The sequence below is a fragment of the Argiope bruennichi genome, chromosome 4 (assembly GCF_947563725.1).
Source record: "Argiope bruennichi chromosome 4, qqArgBrue1.1, whole genome shotgun sequence".
NCBI lineage: Eukaryota > Metazoa > Arthropoda > Arachnida > Araneae > Araneidae > Argiope > Argiope bruennichi.
In genome coordinates, this window is record NC_079154.1 from 102,445,964 (window position 1) to 102,473,059 (window position 27,096).

Genomic DNA, 27,096 nt, shown 5'->3' on the forward strand with positions numbered 1-27,096 from the left:
GGAGTCGCCGACAAGGAAACGACAAAGAGATGATTAGACAGCAAGCAAGCTGCTGAATTAACGCTTAAATGCGCTGCGTTATTACAATTGATTGGCGGTATTTGTAGAAGAAATATTTTGTAAGTAATTTTATGACTACAAATGAAGTTCTGTGTCATATTTTTGTTTCAATCGGTTGGTAAAAATGCGTCTAAAACACACATTCGATTTTCGAATACTATTAACAGTATACCAGGGATTAATCGCCAAAATTCACACGATAAATTTAGTAAAAATGCTTCATTCCCGCCAAAATTTAATATTCCATAGTTATTGTGCACCAATTCCATACAGGTGGTAACATTTTTACCGCAGGCTATGAGGGAAAGTTTTGAAGAAATCACTCCCGCTGGTCTTAACATATAAATTAGGTTGCAATTTGTAATTCGTTTTTAAAAACAATTTAAGCATATTTCCTCATATTAAGCAATTTAAACATATTTAAGCACTTTTTCCGTCAATTTATTTTACGCACAAAAAAATTAACTTGGATGATCGTGTATGAGGAAAATTCGTTTTTATCACCCTGTTGCAATCATGTTAATAAAAGTTTAAATGAAAAGTTTAAATTCTTACAGCAATTAAACTAAAAAACGTAATTTTCACCATATATCTGTAAGAAATGAAATAAACATGGCGATGATATTGTTTAAAAAGATAATTGTAAGAAAAAGGTTTCTGCAAAATTTTTAATATTATTAATTTATTAACTTTATCATATTTAAGGTCAACATGGTTTATATATGTATACTAGCCGCCTTTGGCGACCAGCCGGTTCGCCAATCTTAATGTTCGTTAAAATTTTAATAATTAAATATTTTATGTAATTCCTGCTTTAATAGCTTCTTCATTAAAATATTTTAAAACTTCACATTTCAATTCACTCATAATATTTATAAGGCCTTCAGTCATAACGTAATCTGTATCTCTCTAATTTTCTGTTAGCTCCCGTAGAATTTAGGCTTTAAATTAAAGTGGAAAGGATTAATCTCCAATTAATATAATAATATTTTTTACTAAAACAAAGCATTTTTCTTTTCTTTTTTTTTTTTTTTTTTTTTTTTTTTGTAATATGATTACTGAAAACAGAGTCACTGAGCATTTAAACCTTATGGGCACTCAAGAATATCTTTCTTAATTTATGTAATATCTAAAGAATTTGTCTACACATTTTTTTCAGATTCATCATGAGCAGGTCTATTAATTAACAATATTTAATTTTAAATGTATCAAACAGTAAGAAAATAAACAGAATCGTTTAAAATAATCGGTCGAAAACAGGTAAAAAAAAATTTCTTAAAAAACGATGAACTTAAACTAACATGAATACAATTTAATTACAAAAGCATACATCTAAACTAAAAATAATTCCGCTTCCGTTGAAAATAGAGTTGTTAACATTCAGAACGCAATGCGCATGCTTGAATTTTCAACGCCAGTTACGGTAACGCAAATGCGTGAATTTTTCTACGCCAATTGGGGTAACGCTATGCAGATTATACATTTTTAATTTCCTTTATTCTGTGTTATTTTAATTCAAAAGTACTTCAGAATGAATTTGAATGATCGATTAATTAACAATCTCTAATTTTAAATGCATAAAACATTAAGAAAATAAACTGAATCGTTTGAAATAATCGGCCGAAAAAATGTTAACCCTAGCCTCATTAGTGTTGGAAAAAAAACTGAAGCCTTACTCATTTGGCGGTGAGGAAAATGAAAAGATGTTTTGGCGGGAAAGTTAGTTTTTAATTAATAATTAAAACTCTTATTAAAAATTCAAAAAAAGGGACCCCAGGTGCACATTCCCGACCTCCAAGGTATACATGTACCAAATTTGGTAGCTGTAGGTCGTCTGTAATAAATGGTCTGGCCTGTAGAGTGCCAACACACACACACATTGAGCTTTATATAAGTATAGATATACAGAATGTCGAATCTAATCTAACATCTAGCTTGCAAACAATTAGTATTAGGCATATACATCTAACAGGAAAAATGAAATAAAGAGTACTAATTTATGCAATTTGAGCCAAAAAATGTTTTAATGAATTTCAAAGTTTATATTATATATATATATATATATCTTTGTTCTTAAGAATAATATATAGTAAAATTTTCTTGAAATATCTATCTATACTTATATAAAGCTCAATGTGTGTGTGGGTGTGCGTGTTGGCGCTCTACAGAAAAGACCATTTGATTTACAGCTACCAAATTTGGTACATGTATACCTTGGAGGGCGGGAATGTGAACCTGGGGTCCCTTTTTTTGAATTTTTAATTAGAATTTTAATTATTAATTAAAAACTAATTTTCCCGCTAAAAACTCTTTTTATTTTCCCCAACGCCAAATGAGTAAGGCTTCAATTTTTTTTTTTTTTTTTTTTTTCCCAACAGTAATGAAGCTAGGGTAAACATTTTTCGGCCGATTATTTCAAACGATTCAGTTTATTTTCTTAATGTTTTATGCATTTAAAATTAAAGATTGTTAATTAATCGATCATTCAGATTCATTCTGAAGTACTTTTGAATTAAAATAACACAGAATAAATTAAATTAAAAATTTCTAATCTGCATAGCGTTACCCCAACTGGCGTAGAAAAATTCACGCATTTGCGTTACCGTAACTGGCGTTGAGAATTAACGCATGCGTATTGTGTTCTGATTGTTGTGACTGATTGGGGATTTGATTTAAATTATTTTTAGGTTAGTTGCATGCTTTTGTAATTAAATTGTATTTATGTTACATATTTTTTGTATATGCTTATAGTTTTAAGTACGTCGTTTTTAAGTAGTTTTTTTTTAACCTGTTTTAAACCGATTATTTTAAACAATTCGTTTTATTTTCTTAGTGTTTGATGCATTTAAAATTAAACATTGTTAATTAATCGATCTGCTCATGATGAATCTGAGAAAATTTTGTTGACAAATTCTTGAAATAATACATAAATTAAGAAAGATATTCTTTAGTGCCCATAAAGTTTAAATCTCAGTGACTGTTTTCAGTAATCATATTACAAAAAAAAATGCTTTGTTTCAGTAAAAAATATTATCATATTAATTGCAAATTAATCATTTCCACTTAAATTAAAAGCATAAATTCTACGGGAGATAACAGAGAATTAGAGCGATACATATTACGTTATGACTGGAGGCCTTTATAATATTGTGAGTGAATTATATGACTATCAAAATTTGAAGTTTTAAAATATTTTGATGAAGAAGCTATTAAAGTAGGAATTGCATAATATATTTAATTATTAAAATTTTAACGACCATTAAGATTGGCGAACCGGCTGGTCACCAAAGGCTGCTAGCTTTAAATAAAATGTAAGGCCGATACTGCGTTTTAGTAAAATTGAAGGAATTATCAAAATTCGAATATCTTAAAAATACTATCTTATAAAAACGCCAATTTTAGGTCACTCCCCTGGCCGTCTCGAAGAATCATTCAATTGCAGGAGTTTCCTCAAGGTTGATTTACCTAAAATTAAGAAATTGTTGATTGTCCTAAAATAGTGATATTCAAAATATCATTACCCGGTGAGATTTGATCGTTGAAAATAGAAACTTTTTCTTGATTCCGGAGTTGGAATATCAAGAATATTTCACTAAATATGATTATTTAGGACCAAAGAAGTGAATAACATTTAGGTTTCATAGTTTTATGACAACTACATTTTTTGATTGAAGCAAAATGAAATATTATTGTTTATACCATTTAAATCCTTTTGAAAGTAAAGCTAGAAACTGAATTTTATGATGAATTTTTATTCAGTAATTCTTGAAATATTGAATAAATTATTTTTAAAAAAATATCCTTTTGTGCCTATGAAATTTCAGAACTCGACGATTTTGTTTTCTATACTCATATTTTCAAAAAAAAAAAAAAAAAAAAAAAAAAACATGTTTGGTTTTAGCAAAAGAAAAAAATGGGGCGAGGGATTATCAATTGAAGTTTTATAACTTCCGCTTCAATTTAAAGATAGTAGGTCAATTTACTGTAGCTGACAAAAAATAAGAGACCTACATAGTAAAATGAACAGAACGGCATAAAGCTTTTATTATAGTATCAGTTATATAACTATCAAATTTCAAACAAAAAATATTTTGTTAAAAAAGTTTTTAAGAAACGCAGTTACTTAAAATACTTAATTGAAAATTTTTGCAAACATTCATCCAGGCGACTCAGACGGTCATTAATTATCCTTAAATATATTAATAATATTAATAGTTAATTTATTTTTATTTTCTCATTCACAAAGCGTATAAAGAGAAAGTATTGTAATGATCAAACAATTCGAACTCCAAATTTCGACAAATCTCTACTGTAAGTCACGATAAATCAAAAAACACTTTGATCTAGGCAGATGAAATTTTGTATGTGGTCATTACACAAAATTTGCAAAATTTTATACAATTTTATACAATTTTTATTGAGAGTGCTATCTGTTTGCATCTCTCTGAGAACAAATGAATACAAGAATTAAAAATTTGCAAAAATTAATAAATAAAAAAATAAAATAATAAATAAATAAAATTTGGCACACTGTTTTAGCAGTTACACCATAGTTTCTTGTAAAACTTTGAACCAAACTATGAAGAGGTTGACCATTTATCTGTCTGTATATTCGTATGCTTGTAAAAATGATAATTCAAAAACTCAGCAATTGAGATAAATACAATTTGGTATTAATCAAGATTATAGCTGTGCTTCAAGTATTGGTTTTAAATGCTTTGGCCGGAAAAATACATTCAAAATGCACACTCGATTTTTTTCATTATACTATGAAGCACAAAATGCTCATGTGCAGTATTCTGCACATAAAAATCTAGACACTCGTGATGTGCACAATCATTATGATGATTCACAATTTTTATGTTATGTTGCTTAGCGCCTTTATAAGAGAGTATACAAGAAAGTTTAAGTAAGACCGCACCCGATTTTAACTAACAGCATATAATACTGTTCATACTTACGCTTAGGACATTCCAGCAGATATTCTAGAATCTGGAACGTTGGATTCAAATATATGATGAGTGTCGTCGTAAGTTGGGTTAAGCTTAGAACTTGCAAGAAATGTGCAAGACCCTTTAAATTTTCGTTCTTCTCAAGGGTCTGTGTAATATCACTCCCCAAACTGTGACCATATGCTGCGTATCCCAGTATTGCAAATGGTACGTAGAGTATAAAGATCACTAAAATATAAAATACAGTAATTATATATATATATATGTGTGTGTGTGTGTGTGTGTGTGTGTGTGTGTGTGTGTGTGTGTGTGTGTGTGTGTGTGTGTGTGTGTGTGTGTGTGTGTACTAAATTATCTCTCTACACATTTAAAATAATAAGGAAAGCCAAAAAATAGAACTGCTGGTCCGATTTTGAAAATTTTCGTTTCATATGAAAGCTTTAGACCTTTAAATAGGTCATTACGATCAACTGTCCTCCTCCAACCTCCGTTTACAGTAATAAAAATAAGTAATTAAGATCAACTGCCCTCCTCCAACCTCCGTTTACAGTAATAAAAAGATTTCGCCGATTTTAAAAATAATATTTCATTGTACATTTTCTATGAAGAAAAATATTGCGACAGAATTCCGCAGCCGCAACCGCTGTGTCGATTTCGAGACATTTTTTTAAGTGGAAAGTTTTTGAATGCTAAATATACCATTAGTGATCATCCGCCTTTCATCGTCCTGAAGGTCGTGTGTTAAGGAGAGGTATCACAAAATGAAGCTTTGGCAGACCAAATGATCGATTTCGCCAAATCTATTCGCCAATCCAACTTTTTAAAATAAAAAATAAAAAATAAATGAATCAGTTCCTCAGTCCCAACCACTTGTTTGATTTCGTCAATTTTTATTTCACGTGAAAACTCATCAACCCTAAATATGTTATCAACGTTCACCTGCCCCCCCCCCTCCCCTCAAAGCCTTTCATTTTCAAGAAAAATTTAAAAAATTCTATTTCACGGTGCAGTCTCTATAAATAAAAAATCATGACAGAATCTACAAATTTAACCAATCTGTATTTTATTTGAAAGCGAAAGCTCGTGATGTCTAAATATGTCATCACTGGTTACCTGCCACCCTCCCTTCCGTTCTCTATTTTCTGGAGATATCGTGAAGTAAAATGTTGACACAGCCTCCAGATTCAACAATCAGACCGGTTTTGCCAATTAATTTTTTTTTCTCTTTGCGCGCATTGGGAACGAATCAGATTTCTCTTTTAATATATTTTATAATAGTACTTTCCATTTGATTGCGCAAGATGTAATTCATCAAAATAGGTTGTCGTTACTAAATGCCGCAGTGTAATTCTATTAATGCCTTGTATAAACAAACGATTTCCAAAGATGGCTGGTATATATATGTAAAGAAGACGATCGCATTGAAATTCGGCACCTGAGACTAAGGGCATATCAGCTTTCCAAAAATCTATAAGTTTATTAAAATGTCAGTTATCAACTAAGTAAATTTTTATTGTTTCACATTTATATCTTCCAAAAACGTTATCTAAAAAACGATATTTACATTATTATAAATATTAAAGAAGCTACCTTTAATGATATCAGTTTCACTTCCGTACTTTATTTTCCAATAATTTTAATATTTTTTTTAATTTGATTTGACACACATTATTGAACAATGTTTTTTATTGTCAGGATGAATTTAATCCAATTTACTCTTCCATTAAATCATTCCATCGCATGCGCTTGTCATTCCATTATATTCATATTTACTGCCATATTAAAAAACCGAAGTGAAATTTTAAATAAGCGTGCTTCATATTAATAGTTTAAAAACTAGGAAAACCAGAATTACGACGAATAAACTAATCAACCAGAGTTGTCTAATATAGAACAAATGTTAAAAAAATTTGAATTCCAAATTTTGATGAATTTCCACGTTTTAGATCTTCCTGAGTTCGAAAAACACATTTTTAGAAAATGTCCGCCTGTCTGCCTGTCTATGAAAAAGATAATTAAAAAGCGCTTTGAGTTAAGATGGATGAAATTTGATATGCAGGATTAAAACCAAATCCATAAATTTCTATCAGAATTTATGTAAAATCTGTTCAGAGTAAGTCTGTCTGTCCTGATGTTCGATACAAGTTAGCACAATAATTACAAAACGAAGTGAGCTAGATATACAAAATTCAGTAAATAGATTTAATATCTTTAATATAGACGCCTATAAAATTTTGAGCCAGATACAACAAAGGGTTGATCTTCTGCTGGTCTGTACCTTCAGAAGCATGCAAATGCAATAACTCGAAAATGCAATGGCTTACATATATCAAATTTGGTATGTGATTTTTTTGACTACAAGCGTACCTCAGTGTCTCATTTTTCTCTCGGTCGGTTAGGAAGAATACGACTGAAACCCAAATGCGATTTTGGCTACCTTTGTCCGCATGCCAGGAATTTATCGCCAAAACACTCGCCAAGGATCACTCGATAGATTCAGAAAAAGAGCCAAATTCAGACTAAAGGTTAATATTTCATAACCATTGAGCGCCAATCCATGCAAGGCGTTCTCTGGAATAACAGCTTTATTAGAGAGTATGCGAGAAAGTTTTGGGGAAACCACTTGTGCTGGTTTATTAGACGACAATTTTCGTAAAATCAGCAGAAACTTTGAAACTACATCCTCATGAAGTTTTAGCATATTGATTATAACAATTATTTTAAAAGTATAGCCTTTAGACATTTAATGTTCAAAGGGTGCATATTTGAAGAATAAATGAAAAAAAGTATAATAATGATTCTTACAAAGGAATCCTGTGAATACAGACTGAGGGAACATCTTTTTATTTTCCATGGCATTTTGTATTGTAGGATACACGCCACCCCCGGCATACGAAAACATCAAAGAACCGAAAGACATCGTAAAACTTGAAAATGTTGGTGGCGGATACTTCACTGGGCCTATTCTTTCCTTGTCGAAAAAGAAACCAATGAGTAGTAGAAGTATGAAAAACGATGAACAAAAAACATCAATAATAGCCATAAACCTGAAAAAGAAAAATCAAAACCATTTCAGCAATTTTATTTTTCACTTTCCCTATAATATCGAACAATAATAATAGAGAATGTCTTTTTTAACATCTCTATAAGAAAGACCATTAATTTATAGCTACTAAATATATTTCGAAGAGAATTGTTGCTTACTTAAAAAATGTAGGACAAAATTGGTAATTTTCTATTGTAATTTTCGCAAATATTGAAGAACAAAAGTAATCCAAATTGTCTTTTTCAATTATATCCTGTGGTATCCTATTTTAAAAAATTTTAAAAATATTTTTAAATGATATTTGTAACAGCATGTTGTATTGCTAAAAAAAGAAATTCAAAGCGTTTTCAGAATTTGAATCATTATTAATTATCCATCACGAGTCCTCTTTTACTTCCATTGTGTGAATAACGGTAATTTTAATTAAATTTATTCAATCAATTTATCAAAAAATAATTTTAAAAATTTCATTAAAAATTATTATGCACTAGATTAAAAAGGCAGGTTAAAGATAGCAGCAGAAAAATGTATTGTAAATGTATTTGAAAAATGCATTAATAGAAAATATATTTTTCTCTTTATATTCTTTACAGGTGCGAAAGTAAAAATAAATAAATTTATACAAATTTTGAGATCAACTAAATAAACTTTTTATATCGAAAATGATATTAATCGTGATGACGGCTGCAAAAATTTAAAAATATCCGATTTTTGGTTTTTATTGAAAATTATGCATTTATAACTGAGTGTTTCTCTTTTTAGCGATAAGTTTTGTTTAAACTTCCAGATGGAAGCAGTCTAATATAATCTCGGCCAGAATTCCCTGTAGAACCTGAAAGTCTTGAAACATTCTTTTTCAATAATCATATTTAAAATTATTCGAAAACGCTTAAAGATGTTTCACATTTTTTCCAATATTTAGATAAGATATTACAGCTTTTTTTTAAAGATAGAATATTTATAACATTTTCCTTCTTAAAATTTATAATCATTTCCAATGGAATTCTTAAAAAATTAATTTTTAAGGATTCTTTTTTTGTGTGTGTTGTTGTTGTTGCTGTTATTACAGATGGAAATATCTCACGTAATTATTTGAACTCTAATAAAAAGCGGAAAAAATGGAATTTTTCTAAAACAATTTATTTTCTTTTAAAATCAAATAACGTTTATTAGACGTTTCATTGAATCTATGAGAATTTTCATTTTGAAATTTTAATAAAACGGTATTTTTTGATAAAATTCAAAAAATTACACAATCACAATCTTCTTTTCTTTATGATGAATTCAAATTTTCAAGAATGTATTGCTTTCTCATATTTGAAAGTATGCGATAGGAAAGTATTGTAATTGCTTTTTTAAAAAAGTCGAATTCGAGATTTTTACGCATCTCCATGTTTTTTGGGGGTTTTTTTCAGATCTCTCTGGCGTTGAAGAGCACGTTTTCGTTATTACATCTATCTGCCTTTTCATTGTAAAAAAGGAAGCAAATCAAAAACACTGAAAAATTGAAATTCAAAGTTTTTTTTTAATTGAAAATTTTTTTTCGTATTTAATTGTTTTTCATACACATTGTAAAAATGCAAAAAAATGAGTTTGCTTACATTTTTCTATTTATTTTTTCAATATTAATTAAAACAGATTTCTTCTAATATTAATATTACAATAATAATTCAAATTTTAAAAAGAAATACTAGGATCTGCAATTTAAATATATATATCAATTATTTCTATTAAATGATATAATCTTGTTTCGATTTTTCATCATTTTTCAACTCATGCTTCATTAATATGTTTTATTTGTATCAATTTTCCAATTTACACTTTTTTGTAGCGAAAAGATTTATTTATTGCATTACATGATTATCTCCTTTATGTAGTGAATTTTTTCACATGAGAGTATTTGAGAAATATTTTCTACCATCATTTCAAAACTTTATATGTAAGTCATACGAATTGTTATATACTTATCTTTGAATAGTGAATTCTTTTTTTAAAAAAAAAAGTTTTACCTTGCAATAATAAAAATTCAAATTTCATAAAATTTTGAAAAATCATTAAAAATACAAAAATTTATAATATTTTTTTTATTTTTCGTAGTTTTTAAATTTGAACATTTAAATCCACTAACTGTAAGCGAAAAAGAATCCCTCGTGCAGTTTCACTTCTTTATCTTGACATCTAGATACCAAGAACGATTTTACAGCGTAAAAGGAAATTTAGGAAATTGCTTAAATCTTGTTCACAAAGTGGCGTCGATCAAAAAGAATTATAAACATTAGCAGAAGGAGATAATTATTTACATTTAAACACTTTGGTTAACGTATTCTCCTTCTTCAGGCTGAACCAACAGTTCGTTGCAATTTGAAAAAAGTAAAGATTTTATAATTTGTTAATTTAAAGCAGGAGTGATTTTATCGTTAAATTAAAACGGAAGTACAATACCTTTGTGATGGTACATTAAATGGCGTTCAAAAAATAACTTTAATAATGCAAATTATTTGAATTTATAATACATATGTCTTACCAAAATTCTGTGGGTGTTCTGAACCATGTAAGAGGACTAATCAAAAACAATGCCAAGATCATCATGTAACAAAATTTCAGTTTCTCCGACGAAGCTGCTTCTATATGTTTGGAAATCAGAACAAAATAGACGATACAAGTTCCTACCTGACTTGCAATTAAAAACACCATGACCATATATCTAGGTGAAGTAAAAATAAAAGTATTGACAAATTTTTTTAATCATATAAGTGACAGAAAATAAAAATTAATCCTAAAAGCTAGAATTACTTAGGGCAATTTATATTATTGGCTTACTATGAGGAATATCATGGTCTAAAAATAAAAGACTTTTTTAATTAAAAAAACATAATTTAATTTCTGTATAGGGCATAACAAATAATGAATTGTATGTTTAGTATATAAAAATATACTTGACAAGTGAAATAGACAATTTAAATATCAACAAAAACAAGATATATTTCTGTCTTCCGTTCGGAAATGAAACAAAAGCATCCAAATTAATCAAAAATATAAATAAAAATATAAAATTACCATTAGGAAACTAAAAAAGTTTTTGTGTCTTTCTATTTGGAGTGGGTGGGTGGAGATGTTTTTTTAGCAACAAAAAACTTTACATAAGTTTTCAATTAGCAAGTACTACAAGCATTTTCGTACTCACTCTTCATAAACTTCTGTTAATTTCTCTAATAATATTTAAAGGAACAAATAAAGTATTGTTATGAATCTGGTAATGGTAATCTCCTGGTACTGTAGATAGCTTTACAAATAGCTCTAACTGATATTTAATGGATGCCGGATCAACATTCTCGGCCTTTTCTCAGAAACTTGGCGAATATTTTACTACAAAATCGAAGATTCTAGAAACTACAAGAATCTAGTGATGGATCCATTAGGATTCGAGTTACATAATTTGTTCTAGAAATTTACGTGCTCTGTAAGGGAAACTACAAAAATTCAGGAGTCAATCAGTATTCATTCCGTCTTGAGAGAGAGAGCAGTCGAATTGAGTTCAAACTAGTAATTAAACGAATTCTCTTTGAAAATTGTGTGCTGTTACGGTTGCTTATTACCAATTTATGCCAGTGTCCTGCTGTTCATTGCATTGCTTTGAAGTGCTGTTTTGTAAACGCTTTGTCTATGTTTTAGCTATTTGAATAGTCGGGCTTTCTTGTAAAATGTAGCGTCCATATTTGTTATTGAGCCCTGTTAGGTTCATTCCAGCATACTTCTAGCTATTGGATATTGTGGATTTTTCAGTCGACTATATGAATATTCCAAGAAAAGGATAATCAGAAGTAATAATCCAAAACCACGTGAAACTTTTCAAATCATGCTTCCTATCACCTTCTAAAGTTTCAAAATAAAACAATCCCTTTCACGTTTGGTTTGGTATGATATTTTAAACATTCTATTTAATCTGGATTATAAATTCTGTGGATTTCATTCTTTTGTTTGGATTTCAATTATAAATTATTTCACTATTTATTTTTAGTATTATTATTATTATTATTACTGTCACCGCTACATCATTCCTGGCTAAGATTGAATTTTTATGCCTCTTTTTAGACCTAGCTTATAAATGAATAGAAAAGAAAAGTCTCACTTCATCCAGTCTCCCACAGCTCTTCGTCCCATTTCTGGATAGGGAATTTCATTTGGCTTTTTATATTCTGGCCACGATTCTTGCATGATATTCCAGCACCATCCAAGAATCATACCGGCGTAAAGAGAATTTATTCCACAAATTATGATCATAAAAACACCAAGCCAACCTTTGAAAAAAATAATAAAGTTTATACTTGTTAATTGAAAGTAATCATTTGCTGATATATTGAATAGCATTTTATTTTACTTTACACTGGATTATGAGAACAAGAATAATCAGTTAAGAAATTATGTTTTTTAACCAAATATTGAGTTTTTTACAGTTTCCAACAATTCTCACACAAACCTATGTTTTTGAGATTTTCACCTACTAAATGTCGGTTGAACCCTATGCTCATATCTCAATGGAATCTTTGCTAGTTCTCGACTTCTGTTTACCTAATATTAATCAAGAAATTATAATAGCAGGGTATGAAGTGGCGTTATAAAGGTAACTAAAAATTACTTTGAGCTAGACTAATGAAATTCGGTATGTGGTATTAACACCAAATTTGTTTATTTCGATCAAGTTTTGAGCGAAATACATTCGGATATGGTATTTCTGTTCCAGGTGTCCGAATATAAAGAATTACAAAACGAAAGCGCTAGATGAATAAAATTTGGTACATAGAGTTAGCATTTAAAGTTTAGATAACTGTCAGTTTGGAACATAATCCGTCAAAGAGTCGACTTTCTGTCTGACTGTATTTTTTCAAACATGTGTGGAGGAGCTTTATAAACCAGATAACAGCTCCTAGACAGGAGTGAACACTTTTGTCTAGTGGTCATGTTACTCGGCTACGAACCCAAACATTGCGAGTTCGGACCTCGCTATAATCAAAATCGCTACACATGTAAACGCGATAACTCAAAAGTGCAATGACTTAAATATATGAAATTTAGTTTATAAATGTTGTGACTACAAGTGTAGTCTGGTTCCAACAGATTTGAAATAATACGTCTAAAATCCAAAATCGTCTTTCAGGTACTTATTGCTAAATGCCAAGATTTACTCGAGAGATTTAGTAAAAATCACGCCAAAGATAAACATTTCGTTATTATTGTTCGCCAATGCCACTCAATACATTCGCAGTGTTTCTTGAAATCCACAATTTTATGAGGGGAGGCGGGAGATAACATCATTATTAGAAAGAAAGATTTGGGATGATCACTTCTGGTGGTTTATATTTATTCCAGATTTAATTAAGCTATCATAATGTTGATTCTAGTGTAGATTTGGGTGCCCCTTCAATTGGCGACAAATTTTAGCAATGAAGCACTACTTCTAATTTCATTAATGTTTTGTTTCCATTGACATTCCTTTTGGGTCACCGACCGAAAAATCCTCTTGGTGCCGATCTTGGCGTAAAAAAAATCGCCAAAAAATCAAGGGGCACCCAATTTTAAACTTTTACCATTATGTTTTATAGCTCATTATATAAGTATTTCTAACATTTATAGTTTTTCATTTAATGTTTTCCTCTGAGATTAATATTTTTTTTATTGAAATGTGGAAAACCATTTTTAAAACTTCTACATATCCACTCTTATTTGGTAAGATACCCGGGTGCAAACTTATAGACAGTTTTGGGTAGACAACTCAACAACTTAAACTACCAAAGTTGCTTTTGTGTATTTTCGCCACAAGAAAAGTATAATTCGACTAAAACATTAGAATATCTTTTTTTTTTTTTTTTTTTTTTTTTTTTAAGCTGAGGAAAAAAAATGTTGGAACAAAAGTAACGTATAGAATTTATTTCATTCACTATGAAGTATAAGATCATATTTGAGCAAAAAATCTCAAAATGTGGGCGTTTAGTAAAGTTAGATTATCAGTTCTTTTCATAGCGTGTTCAGCTGGTATTCGATGTAAAAATTTTGTATTTAGGCAATTTCATAAACTTTTTCATATATTTGGCAGTAAAGCAAAAACAGTATTTTAGAAACAGAACATAAATTTCAGCAAATAAAAATAATTGTAATTTTTAAATAATATTCTCATTTTGTAAAAGACTTCAATTCAAAGAATATGCAGATGCATTTTTTCAAGTTGGGTATGCTTCCATCGCTTAGAGTAAATCGCCAATTTTAAAACGGAAAAAAATAAAATATAATCAATCTTGGCTTAAAAGTAAATAGTAGATATATAGCAATAAAAGTTATTATCATATAATTAGTCTTAATTCATCATATCAATTTTAATTTGATTTATAAATGAAAAGTCACATATATCAACATTTTCATTGTTGATACAGATAATTCCAAATGTTTTACGCTTAGAGTAAATCGCCAATTTTAAAACGGAAAAAAAATAAAATATAATCGATCTTGGCTTAAAAGTAAATAGTAGAAGATATATAGCAATGAAAGTTGTTATATAATGAGTCTTAATTCATCATATCAGTTATAGGCACGACCGGAGTTTAACCCCCTGCTTGGAGCAATTTTCAAAAATTGCCAACTCGCCAACAACGGTCTTGCGCTGTCTTTTGCGAAATGTTCAAAACCGAGGGAGCAGATGTCCAATCATAGCGCATAATAAAGGCGAAAGATAATAGGTTTGCCAATCTAGAGAAAACCAGCTATCACATCTTGGCGAAGAAAGGGGTTAAACTTCGGTTCAACAGTTGTGCAGATTGAAGGTAACACATACTACTTTGAAAACATTGACGCTTATCAATTACTATTTGAAATCATTTATCCCTTTATGGTGGTTTTATTTCTGGCTATAAATCCTTTAATATTGCTCTAAATTAAAAAGGAGGAAAAAATATTAAATATTACCTGACTCTTTCAGTGCCAAAGGTAAATATAAAATAGCACTGCCAGTAATAGCACTGCTTACAAATAGAGCTGACATATTGGTCGATATACCAGTTTCTTTCTCATCATCATTTGATTCTTTATTATTAGATTCAGCATAGGGATATTTGAAAAGCCTGAAGTTTGGTTTGATGCTTGATAATCTTTTTCGGAAAGAATGCATAAATTCTTGAACCGCAAGTCTTTCATTTGAAGAATACATTTTTTTTCTGAGGTTCAGGTTTTTGAAAGTAAAAAATCCAAAATTTCCAGTCTTCTCTTTTGATTGGGATTCTTTGCTGCTTTTCATTTTTCACAGAAATTTATTTGTGTTAATTATACATAATACATAGACAATAAAAACAAGATATCAAAACATTCGGACTGCAACTGGCAATAAACTGCAATTCTGTTTAATATCTTCATTTATTGATAAACATGAAGAAATATTGAAAATGTGCTTTTTTATTAATATTATTTAATTGCTGCTCGTTTGATTTTGGCTGATTTCAAAAGCACGTGAAAGTTGTACCCAAAATCATGTTTTTATTTATTTTAATAGTGATAGATATTAAGAGTTTTTTTTTGCACAGCTTTAGAATCAGTCTCAACTCTAACTGGATATTTATAAAGAAACATTTATCTTTGACTATCATTGTCACTGAAAATATCTTCATTTATTGACAAATAAGGTGAACTAAAAAAATGTGGACGTTTTTCTGGACTATATTGCTGGTTTTATTGGATCGCACTTGTGTTAGACTTCTAGAAAACTTTTGCTTTAACTAGTTTTATAATAATATAGCAATCTTTTCTGAAATTATCAATTAGAATTACACATATTTCCGATATTATCTATTTCAGATTATTCACTACAGTCTTTTAAAAAATAACCTCAAATAATATTTTTTTATATGTCAACAATTCTTGATACAATTGGAAATTTAAAAAAAGAAAAAGAAAAAACAGCGGATTTGAAAGTTTTTGCTTGATGTATCTTATCTGTGCGAGCTTAAGTTCGATTTTTTTGTAAATTTTTGATTTCATCTCTGTGATTCGAAGAAGCAAAGATAATTTTTTTTAATGTTTCTCTTTCAATTCAGCACCACAATTTAAAAATCTATTATTCTAGCTATGAGTATAAGAAAAGAGGCAAAAGTTTAAAAAAGTCCAGTGATATTAAGAAGATTGTTCTAGAATTAATAAAAAGTGAAGGAATGCTTTATTTTTCCTTGTTTTGCACAATAACTCGCTGAAATTAACCATCTAGCTAGCTATTACAAAGTATAATTTCTTCAGTCCGGTGGGAGGGGAAGAAACCGCAGAATCGTGGTTTTTATAAACAGTGCTGTTTCTTTCATGACCAAGTATCTAGGGAGGTAGATAACAATGAACTCGCATGAGTGAGTCTTTCTTATCTAGATCAGAATTTTATTCTAGTTTCTTTCGTTATCTACATTTTTTTTTTTTTTTCAGGATATGGCTGTTGAATTGTTATTCTTATGTGGTCAAGACTTATTACTCTCCAATACTAGTTTTGATCATTTTAGAATCAAAAATTATTCTTTCAGCATTTTGATGGTTTCACTCTCTTTTATTCTTATATTTATATGAGTTATTCTACTACAAATTTCATTAAAATGCTTCATAGATGAAGGAAAAAAAGGAAGTGCCCCAGAATATTAAATAAAACCGTATCCGTTTAATTGATTTCTTTTTCAATTTAGTAAGATTCTGTTGTTCCTTTTGCATTGTGACGTAAAATTCAGATCCAATTGCCCACTTTATTGCGTGATATGGTGGTTTTGAATGACTTTGATGGCTTTGTCGGTCAGGAATTCACCTATATTCTTTCTAAAAATCATGATATTTCATGTTGCAGCTACGGCTTTGGAACTATTGGTTGAAGTTGATATAGGAGAAATATTTCTTTTAAATCTTAATGAATCGACGTAGAGTGTCTTCCACATCATCTTCTTCCTGAAGGCGCTGTTCCAGAAATGTACTTCAGGAGGTTTTCAATTTCAAAATTAGGTAGTTCGGATTTTTGTTCATTACACCAGTTTCCATACTGTGCTAATCTGCTTTAATTCGTAAACGAAAATTTTTCGGATAGAAGTCACCTCATTCATTTATATTATACTGAAAGTTTTGAAGGTACGATATTTTCGATTCACCAACATTTATAAGTAAAAATAATAGAGAGTCTCAATTATATGTTTCTTAAATTTATTAATAATTAATTATAAGAAAAATAATTTAAAATTAATTTTTGTTCATCATCAATTTATTTTACTGTTTATTTTCAATTTTTTTCTTAACAAAATTTTGTCGTAGCTGGGATATTTTGAAACTCTGTTTCTTATCTCTCTAAAACAATACTCTTCCGTTACACCGATCAAATGAAAAATCGTGATATAATCAATAAACGAATAATTTCCCCAAAAGTTTCTAGCACATCTTTTATTGGAATCATCCTCTCCTCCTCCAAGCATAGGAAATGTGACCCAGTTCAGATTTTTAAATTTAGAGTCTCACAGACAAGCGTTTTGTGCTTAACGCCATGAAGAAAACCAAATAAGGATTTTAGATGCTTTTTTTTTTTTTTTTTTTTTGATCAACTGAAGCAAAAATTTGATTTAGATTAACAGTTTTTAAATTTCATTTATTTAAGTCATTGGGTTTTTGAGTTGTGGTGAAAGCTTATAAGCCAGATTACAGCGACGAGCCATGAGTGTTCCTTTTGTCTTGTTACTCGGCTGCGAATAACAAGGTCGCAGGCTCTATCCTCGTTGATCGCAATCTGCTACAGAGTCATCGCATTTACACAGTATACGAAAGTGTAGATTGTCAGATGGTCAAGCACTCTGGCAGATTTGGTTCAATATTTAAAAAAAAGATCTGCGCTTTAGATGCTTCTAATTGTATTCGCAGACAGATAATTCCAAAAAATTATGTTTTTCGGATTTAGGAAATTCTGAAATGTGCTTTTGAAGACTATAATATTTCCTCCTTATATATTCCATGATATAAGAAAATTTATTTTAAAAGACAACATTTTATTGCTGTATGTATCAGAAGAAAATCGGATCCAAGGAGAAAAACAGTCCTCAACATTATTTTTGTTTTTACTCCCCCCCCCCTTTCATCTATAATTACAAGAGATTTGTTTTTTTCTTCAGACAATATGTGAAAAAAATATAAAGACTTATGCTTTCACTTCATATCAAGATTAAAGGCGTTTAAAGAATTTGAATCGTAAAAACTCAGTAGTTCCATAGTGTTTTCGAACAGGCCGCCCTATTGCATTAGGAATAATGCAGTCTTTGCCTTAATCAAAAATTATTATCTGTGCAATATCAGAAAGTATATAAAACAGTGTTCAATGTTTTATATTTCATATAAATTTTACTGTTCTAAATCTCCTACAATCGATACACTTTCTCTTCCCCTTTTCGCTGATAAATTATTATTCATTCCTAAATTTTGTTTAGAAAAAGCAAGAAGCAGCATAGAAATATCTCAACTTTTTTGTTTTGTTTTGATTGCTGTTTTTCTTTCATTTTCGTCCGTCAAGTTTTTTTTTTGCTGTTTAGTTGGTATTAAGTTACTTTTTAAAAAAATTTCAGAAGCTGTAAATTATATTCAATAAAAAAAAAATTTATTTTGTTATTTGGCTAATGTTAGCTGCTGCTATATAATTTAAGATTTTTCCGAACTAGTGTTATATATTTTATGAAAAATTATAGAGAGCTATTAAATTTTTTAATAGCTCTTCACTTTTAAAATGTTTCGAAAGCAAAATAAATAAATAAATATTCTTCCTTTGATAAATAAAATATGCTTTAAAAAAGAATGAAAAAGTGCTTATTGTGTAAGAGTTTGGCATTTTTAATTAATTTAAATTATTTGTTAGTGTAAATTGCTTTAAAGTAATTTAGTTCTTAACTTTAAACTTATTTTATAATTAATGGCTAACTGTTTCAAACATGCATTCACTTATAAAATTCATTAATTCGAATGCTTAGTAATATTGTATTTATACAAAATAAAAATTAAGTAAGTTTTGTCAGCTTATTTTTTTATTTTCCCTCAAAAAATTCTATTGAATTTTAGAATACTTTTTCATTATCTCTTAGGCATTCTCATAAGTAGTCTGATTTTATATTTTTGTTTTCAAAAATTATAATATTTTTTAATTAAATTTTATAAAATTTTTGTGATATGAAAGTTTTGTAATTTTTTTAGGCTAATTCAGTATTTTGGAGCATTCATCGAGAAGTTGACTAACAATATTTAAATTTTAAAAAATAGAGAATTTCTCATATTGCAAAAAAATAATTTATTTTTCTAAAAAGAATTATTTATTGAGAAAAATAATGAATTATTACAAAATTTAAAGTATATAAGACTCTGCCTTTTATTTGCATGTGCTCATGTACTAAGCTTGAAAGTATAGTTTAAAATTTTATTGATTCATATTTCACATTTTCTGTAAAAAAAAAAAAAAAAAAAAATTGAGTTTAATTAATCATTTAGTTTATTAATTAATAAATCATTGGTCAGTTTTAAGTAGATATACTTACTATAGATTTTGTGGGTTTATATATTACATTTATTGGGAATACGATGTGATGGCTGAAAAGTTATTTAAGTAATATCTAGATATTAAGTTTTTATAACTTCTAATTTTTTTGTATTTATCAATTTATCACCAATCTTTTTAATTAGAGTAGTATTTACAGAAGATTTCATTTAAAATTTTATTTATTATTTTCTTATTGCAGTCACAAATATCTTACTTTATATAAAACATATTTTGACTGCTTTTCCATATTCTCTTGTTAACCTGTAAAACATAATAATTTGAAAATAACAAATCATTCAAACAATATATCATCTTTTGGGTATTATGTAATATTTGTTTCAAGAGTTATCTCAACTTTAAGCAAAGAATGGGGGTGAAAAATAGTATTTTTTTAAAAAATTGGATATAAATGAAACATTACCAATTATAGAAAAGGAAGAGGATATAATTTTTTTAAATATTTTTGACACAAATACTTTAATTAAAATTCATGTATTACTTTAATGCATTCTTTCTTAGTATATTTGCTTTTTTTAATAATATGTATAACTTAATGTGTTATTGAAATTTCATAATAGAATTTTTCACTAGTTCATTTTAATATTGTATATTTTCCTGTTGAAAAATATTTAAATAAAATAAAATATTAAATAAAATAAGAAATATCAGTATTTCCTTTCCTCTCCACCTCCTTTATTTAATGCTATAAGCAATAAAATAGTGTCTCCTCCTTTAAATGAATGAAAAAAAAATCATTTAAATTTTCTGAACCTTCTTGAATAATATCAAACATTTTATTTAAGTAAATAACTAAATTACATATTAAAACTAATGAATGCTGTAATTACACTGTATGAAATTATCTGAAAAGAGAATTTTCACTTTTAAAAACCCAATATTTTTCTTTTACTGATTCTATTAAAGAGTGTAGGTATTTGAACTTTATGAATGGAATGCTTATAAAGCATGTGAAAGTTTTCATCAATTAATACACTTTGTGTCTGTGTGTATGTGGCTTTTCTCTTAAAATTAATACCTAAGAGATTACTATTGGTCACTCTGTAGATTTCTTCTCTGTATCAGCATTTTCAAACTTCCATGTATTCCTATCTAGTTTGCAAAATATATCCAGTATTTATTTTAATCCAAAATAACTTATCATAAATATGACATCCTGATAAACTTTTAATGTATATTAAATCAACTATGATTTAATTATCAGAGAGTATCTTTAAAAATTAATAGTTATTACTATTAAAAGAAATTCCATGTTTTCTTTTAATTTAAATCAGTAACCAGTTGTATATGAAGAATTCTCAGAGATTTAAATAGATTAAAATACGCACTTATAATGTGTAATGCATATAGAAACAAATTTAATGCATGTAAATAATATAAAATGCAAATGTAAAACAAATATTTTAACTCTTCCAGATTATAAATTTTCTTTCACTATTCAAAGCATTTAAACATGGATGGTGGTCATTCATCGAATGAAGAATCTCAATTTATTGATCCCGAATCTCTATTTGTTGAATCTCAAATCAATAAGGTATATTTTTTCTATTAAATGTGTTTTAAAATCATTTAATTAATCTGAGCATTATCTGAAGAATAAAAGCAGTTATAGTCCTTATTTTTTTATGTAATAAGAGCTACAATAGCTTTTATTTTTCATTTCCTTTATATTTGGACTGATTGTTATGGTTAAAATCCAGTTTCTCTTACCATGTATATAATCTATATTGCATATTATAGCTTTTAGAGTCATATGTACTCCTACAGTTGTAGTGGGAGATTTGAATAAATATGCTCACTTAAGTTTCTCCTCATAATTTAACTGTGATTCAAAATTGTGAAGTAAATTCTGGTATTGTATAGTTTCAAAATAGGACATTTATCTAACCAACTAAATAAGTAAAGAATAGAATTAGCTTTTAGTTTTGTAAGGCTTGCTAAGTTTTAGATTTAAAAGATTGTTAATATGCCACATAATTAGTAATTTTACCAGAATATTTATTTTCGTACTTTGTCTTTTTTTAATAATTATCGGATTACGGAAGTGTTTGTTTTATTTACTGATATGCCTTTTTCACAATACATTTGGCACCATCAATAATAAACATTCAAATTTACAGTGCATTTGAAATAAAAATTTGTTTTATTATGCAAAAAAAAAATGTAAATGTGTAAAATAAATTTTCTAGTTTTTTCCATTTTCTTTTGTAAGTTTTGATTCTTTTGCCAGATCTTATGTTACATCAGTTAAGATGAGTTTTTTATTGTTTTTGTCTAATGGCATATTTATATTTTGCTGATGTGTGAGTTCAGAAGAATTACTCACTAGCTTTGCTTTAAACAATACTTGAAGAAGAATTATCTTTTTAAATTCATTTAATTTTTTTGAAGTATGTAATATATTGACATGATAAATTTTGATTCAGTTTACATATGAATCGGATTAAGTATACATATACAGATTAAGTACATTTTTTCAATGCAGTGATGATTTCAAACACTATATCCAATTCATCTGCATCTAATATATCCAGAAGAAATCATTAAATCTTCAAATGCATGCAAAATTCATTTTACTAATGAATGAATAATTTTAAAAGCAATTTGATGATTTAAAAGATTTATATTTATTTATGAACAGAAGTTTTCAAATGAATTTATCAAAGTTTTAAGAGTAAATAAAAAAGATCCATACCTATAAACTCATGAAATATAAACTTAAAATTTTTAGGTTTAATCTACCAGTCCCTGAAGTATATGTATACTAAACATGCAGCTTTTATTTATCTCTACTTTCGTGTATTGTTTTTAACTGATTTATAATCTAAAATAAAATAAAAAACATTTTTAACCTGTATCTATTTTCACAGTTGTTTGGCATTAAATAATATTGTCTTATTTATAATTATATTTTCGATGCATATTTATCTTCATAGCTTGTAATATTTTCTTTTTCATTACTTTTTTGAAAATTACAAATCTTTATTAAAAAAAGTTAGAATCTAAAATATTTTTAAAATTTTGAAATAATTATGCTAATGATAATATTTGATAAGAATTAAATTTATTAAAATTTTATAAGGAAATGTTAAAGTTTTATAGTAGGAAAATGCAGCATTTAATTTATTTACATTTTAAAATTAGTAAACAAGTTGTTGAAGAAAAGCAAATAAAAAAAAATGTAATTTTTATTCTACTAGAATTTCACTAGTTTTATATTTTTGTCTTCATCAATGAAACTTTTTTTCTTAATTTATTTGCTTTGAACTTCATTTGATGGATTATTAAATTTATAAATAAGTTTTATTTTTTCCCATCTATGTAATGTAATGAATTGCAATAAATATAAATATTAGTCACTGAAGAACTTCAATATTATTTGATATTTATTAAATTGTTTCTTTTATCATTCAGAAACCTAAAAAGATTTCAAATGTTCGATTTGCTCCAGAGGCAACAGCTATCAATACTTCAATTTGTTCAGAAGGTAATTTTTTAATTTCAATATAAACTTTTATAATATGCATTTTTTTATGCATTCAAGCTGGTAACTTGATAAATTTTTGATCTGATTATTAAAAAAAATTGTATGGGAATATATAAAAGCCACTTAATACATTTGAGAACTTATATTTATTACATCAAACTATACTTGTCCTGTGTAATTTGTTTATCTTATATGATGTGTTTATTGTTCAAAAAGGCAGAGCTGTAATCTTATTTTAAAAAAAGTGATTGGGACATAAAGATAACATCTAGTCCCTCCTCCCCTTTTTATTTATGCAAGTGTGTTTTTAATTGATATTTTCAGTATCAAAACAATTAATGATAAGTTTTCTTTTTATTGAAACAAGATTAAATTAACTTTTATTTAACAGAGATTGTTAACTGAAGCTAATAAGGCTTTTTAAGAAACAGTTTATGTGTTTTATTAAAGTATCTTAATTTTTTTTCATTCATTACATAATTTTTATCCAATAATCAAATTTAATTTTATTGTTTTGTTCCTACAGATGATATGCACTATTAAATTTTCATATTTTTAAATTTCAAATATATATTTTTATTAAAAAGAATTAATACAATCAGTAAATATTATTTGTTACATAATCTTATCTAAACGGAATGCTTATTTAAAACATTGCATAATTATTGACTACTAGTACAATATAAAGTTAAAAATCTTGTAATGTTAAACCAGATTTTTATTGTTTAACTTTTCCACAAATTGAACTGAAATTTTATTGTATAATATTTCTGTACAAAAAGCCATGAAAATATAGTATTTTATGGTCAATTAATATTGATTTTAATTCTTGATTGAAGTATTTTTATATCAATTTACATTCCATATAAAGAAATAATAAGAAACTTAGCTTTTACATTCAGCTCTTAATTATTAAAATGGCTTTCATTATTTAAAAAATAAATTTGTGTAATGTTATAAAATTTGAAATGAAAATTTGAAATTTGTAGAAAAACATATGAAAGTTTCTGAGGATTTAGTCATTTTATTGAAATTAGAATTCTCACTCTCCTCTTAATAAAATAAAAAAAAGCATATGTTTTATTGAATTTTAAATTCATTTTATTAATTAAATTTCTATAGTAACTTTTTATTTCTAAACTTTTATAGTAACTATTTTTGTAACTTCCTTTTTTTTTTCCCTTACTGCAAGTGCAAAATTTATATCTTAAGACAGTGTATTTTCATATTTTCTTGTTGTTATTTTTAAGATCTTGATGAGGATTCTTTGTATTTAAGAATAAAAGTTAGTGAAATAACCTTTTATCTATCCAATTGCTTATGACCCTACTTGTTTCCATTTATAATTTACAGTGTCTATGTATTAGTGATGAATTTTTTAAAAATATTCTTAAAGCAATCAAGCAAAAATAATATACATTCTCCATAATGCAATTTTCCAAAGAGGCATTGAAATAATTAAATATTTTACCAATTCCTTCGGGATTTGTAATATAAGATTAACATTTTGTATAAAAAATGTGATTTTTATTGAACATATTTACATCATTTGTGGCATATGGTATTATTTGCTTTGTGAAAGTTCTATAATTAATATTATAATTTTACTTTAACCAACAGATGGAGGAGATTTTTCAGAACCTTTGAGTGAAAATGAAATTAAAACAGAAATTTGTAGTTATCTTCCCAGCAACACACTTGGACGGAGGCGACTTCAAACATTAAATAAATATCATGCAGCCAAATCATTAACTCTGCCTCATAGATCATCAAAAACTGATAATGATATCCCATTAAGCAGATTACGCCATCGATCATTTGCTGCTCCTAATAAACCTAATTTCCTGGCAACTCTTGGTAGGCATGCAACACCTAAACAATCATTTACATTTGAAGATGTAAGTTTCTTATTTATTAAAAATGATAAGATAATGATATATGTTAAAGAATTTTAAAATTATTGCCTCATTTTATCTTAAATAGATATTTTAGCTAGATATTTATCTATTAAAAATCTTCTAACTGTACTGAAATTAATTATATTTTTAATATTAAAATATACTACATTTTTTTTAAAAAATTAATCTTATAAATTATATTATTTGCCAATGCCGCAATGGTTTTGTAACCTTGGTCTGTCAATTTTCCAATTGTTTTATGTGATCTCTCTAATGCCTTTTATAATTTTTGCTGTAGTAATTAGTTCATTTTCTTATTATAAATTAAAAGGCCACCAGGATGCACTTGTTTTTTATGCATAATTAAGCATTGCAAATTTTTCCAGCTGTTTTACAAATATTTGTTTTTTTTGTTTGTTTCTCTCCATAGAATTTTTTTCAGTAATAGTATAAATACACCCACTTCTGATTATCAGTTTCTTTATATGTTGAGCATTTATAATTCTCTAAATGTAATTACTTTTTTTTTTGTTAGAGATAATTGTAATTAATCTGGTGTGAATTTGTAAAAATGTTATCTTGCATTTATACCAAATAACTTTTTCTGTAAGTGTAATTTGGTGAAAATTTTATTTTCATTTTTCACTACATCATGATATGTACCTTCATTACTAATATACCATTTTTTGTATTTTTGTACCCTGAAGTAAAAGCAGCATAAGTTTAAGTATTATGATGAGCAATTAACCATTTTAGCCATTATCCAGTTGTGTTTAAAACAAATTAATGCTTCCAATGAAATCATAAAAATTTTGTTGTAAGTCGTGTAAGTTTGATTTTTAATAATTAAACTTTGAATTTAAAATATTCATTTTCAAAATATTTTATCTTATATTTTAAAATACCAAAATTATTTGTTTTTTTCTTATATTTTTAGAAATTTTTTTAATCATTTGTTTAACTTACTAGTATCAAGATTTTAAAATGCAAATTTTGTGATGTATGATTGTTTTTGTTTGTGTGTGGATGAATTCTGTTTTTGTGGATGCTATAAATTCACAAATACAAGAACAAAAATTTTGTCTGAATGACAAACAAGCAAATACCTTTAAAGAAATAAAGCACCTTTCTTTTATTAATGTTTATAAATAAAAAGTGACATGAATATGTCTTCTACTAGAATATATTAATCAAATGCATATGATTGTAAAAGTTTTAAAACACTTAAAAAATACTTAGATAAGAATTTATTTAGTATTTGTATAAGTCAAATCAGTCTGTAAATTAAAACAAATTCCTTATACAATTGTGTTAATGAGCTGTAATGACTATATTATAATTCAAGGTTCATTTAGAATTTTGATTAATTATTTTTATGGTAAATACTTTCAGTTATGTTATTTCAATTTACTTTTTGCCATGTTATTTGTTTCTATATGGATTAATTTGCAGATGGGTATTTGAAAAAATTATGTGTCTAATTTTAAGCTGAAACAATATTTATCACAATATAATATTAAATTTTCTATCATTTAAATGAGGATCTTAATTAAATTTTAAAAAGGAAATTATTTAGTAGGTAAAATATTTCTAAATACCAAATAGAAAATATATATATAATAATTAATATATATAATAGATAATTAATAATATAGAAATTAATAATATTATAAGATTTTTATAGTACCTACCAAATAGAAAATATAAAAATCTTTTTTGCATTTTCTTTATATAAATTATATTGCTTCAATGGGTATTGTTACAAAATTTTTCTATACAGCAAAATACCGTCGATCAATCGTAATTACTCAGCGCATTTAATTGCTATAGTTCAGCAGCTGTTTTGCTGTCTAATCCTGCAAGACCTCTCCGTCTCTGTAATGATATGTTTGACGGAGCGCCTAGCCCCGAGGGTTGGGGCTTAATCTCCAGTAAATGGAAAAAACTATTGTGAGACTTGGCTTTCAGTAATTAACGTGATCATCTTCGCAATAAGGTCCGATGAACTGTGTTACAGGAACAGGCAGGAGATGAGGAGTGAGGTGCATGACGAAGCAAAGGTAATAATTGTCTGA

The 27,096-nt window shown here is 27.4% G+C and overlaps 2 protein-coding genes across 3 annotated transcripts in view; one reads left to right on the forward strand and one right to left on the reverse strand.

Moving 5' to 3' along the window:
* Nucleotides 1–3,463: 3,463 nt before the first annotated feature.
* On the reverse strand, nt 3,464–15,253 carry LOC129966394 (uncharacterized). Its single transcript, XM_056080817.1, has 5 exons — nt 15,013–15,253; nt 12,188–12,356; nt 7,818–8,059; nt 5,022–5,195; nt 3,464–3,525 (listed from the first exon to the last, which is right to left on the reverse strand). Exons 1-5 carry the CDS (start codon nt 15,251–15,253, stop codon nt 3,464–3,466), a joined length of 888 nt encoding a protein of 295 aa, XP_055936792.1.
* A 3,331-nt stretch (nt 15,254–18,584) lies between these two features.
* LOC129965911 (transmembrane channel-like protein 7) overlaps nt 18,585–27,096 on the forward strand; it is a 44,714-nt gene continuing 36,202 nt past the window's right edge. The window contains exons 1-4 of one of the 2 annotated variants that reach the window (XM_056080192.1): nt 18,585–18,629; nt 21,053–21,170; nt 23,051–23,123; nt 24,744–25,021. In XM_056080192.1, coding sequence (XP_055936167.1) covers nt 21,090–21,170; nt 23,051–23,123; nt 24,744–25,021 — 432 coding nt within the window. In that variant the 5' untranslated portion in view covers nt 18,585–18,629; nt 21,053–21,089. Of the gene's footprint in view, nt 18,905–21,052; nt 21,171–23,050; nt 23,124–24,743; nt 25,022–27,096 lie in introns of both variants that reach the window. The other variant, XM_056080191.1, reaches the window with a different exon arrangement.

Bases quoted from the DNA above. Each gene is read 5' to 3' on its own strand.
- LOC129966394 (XM_056080817.1), bottom strand. From the start codon at position 15,253: ATGTATTCTTCAAATGAAAGACTTGCGGTTCAAGAATTTATGCATTCT. The intron at 12,357-15,012 runs GTAATATTTAAT...TTTTTTTCAAAG, and splicing joins TTTGGCACTGAAAGAGTCAG to GTTGGCTTGGTGTTTTTATG. The intron at 3,526-5,021 runs GTAAGTATGAAC...TCTTAATTTTAG, and splicing joins TCTGCTGGAATGTCCTAAGC to GTAAATCAACCTTGAGGAAA.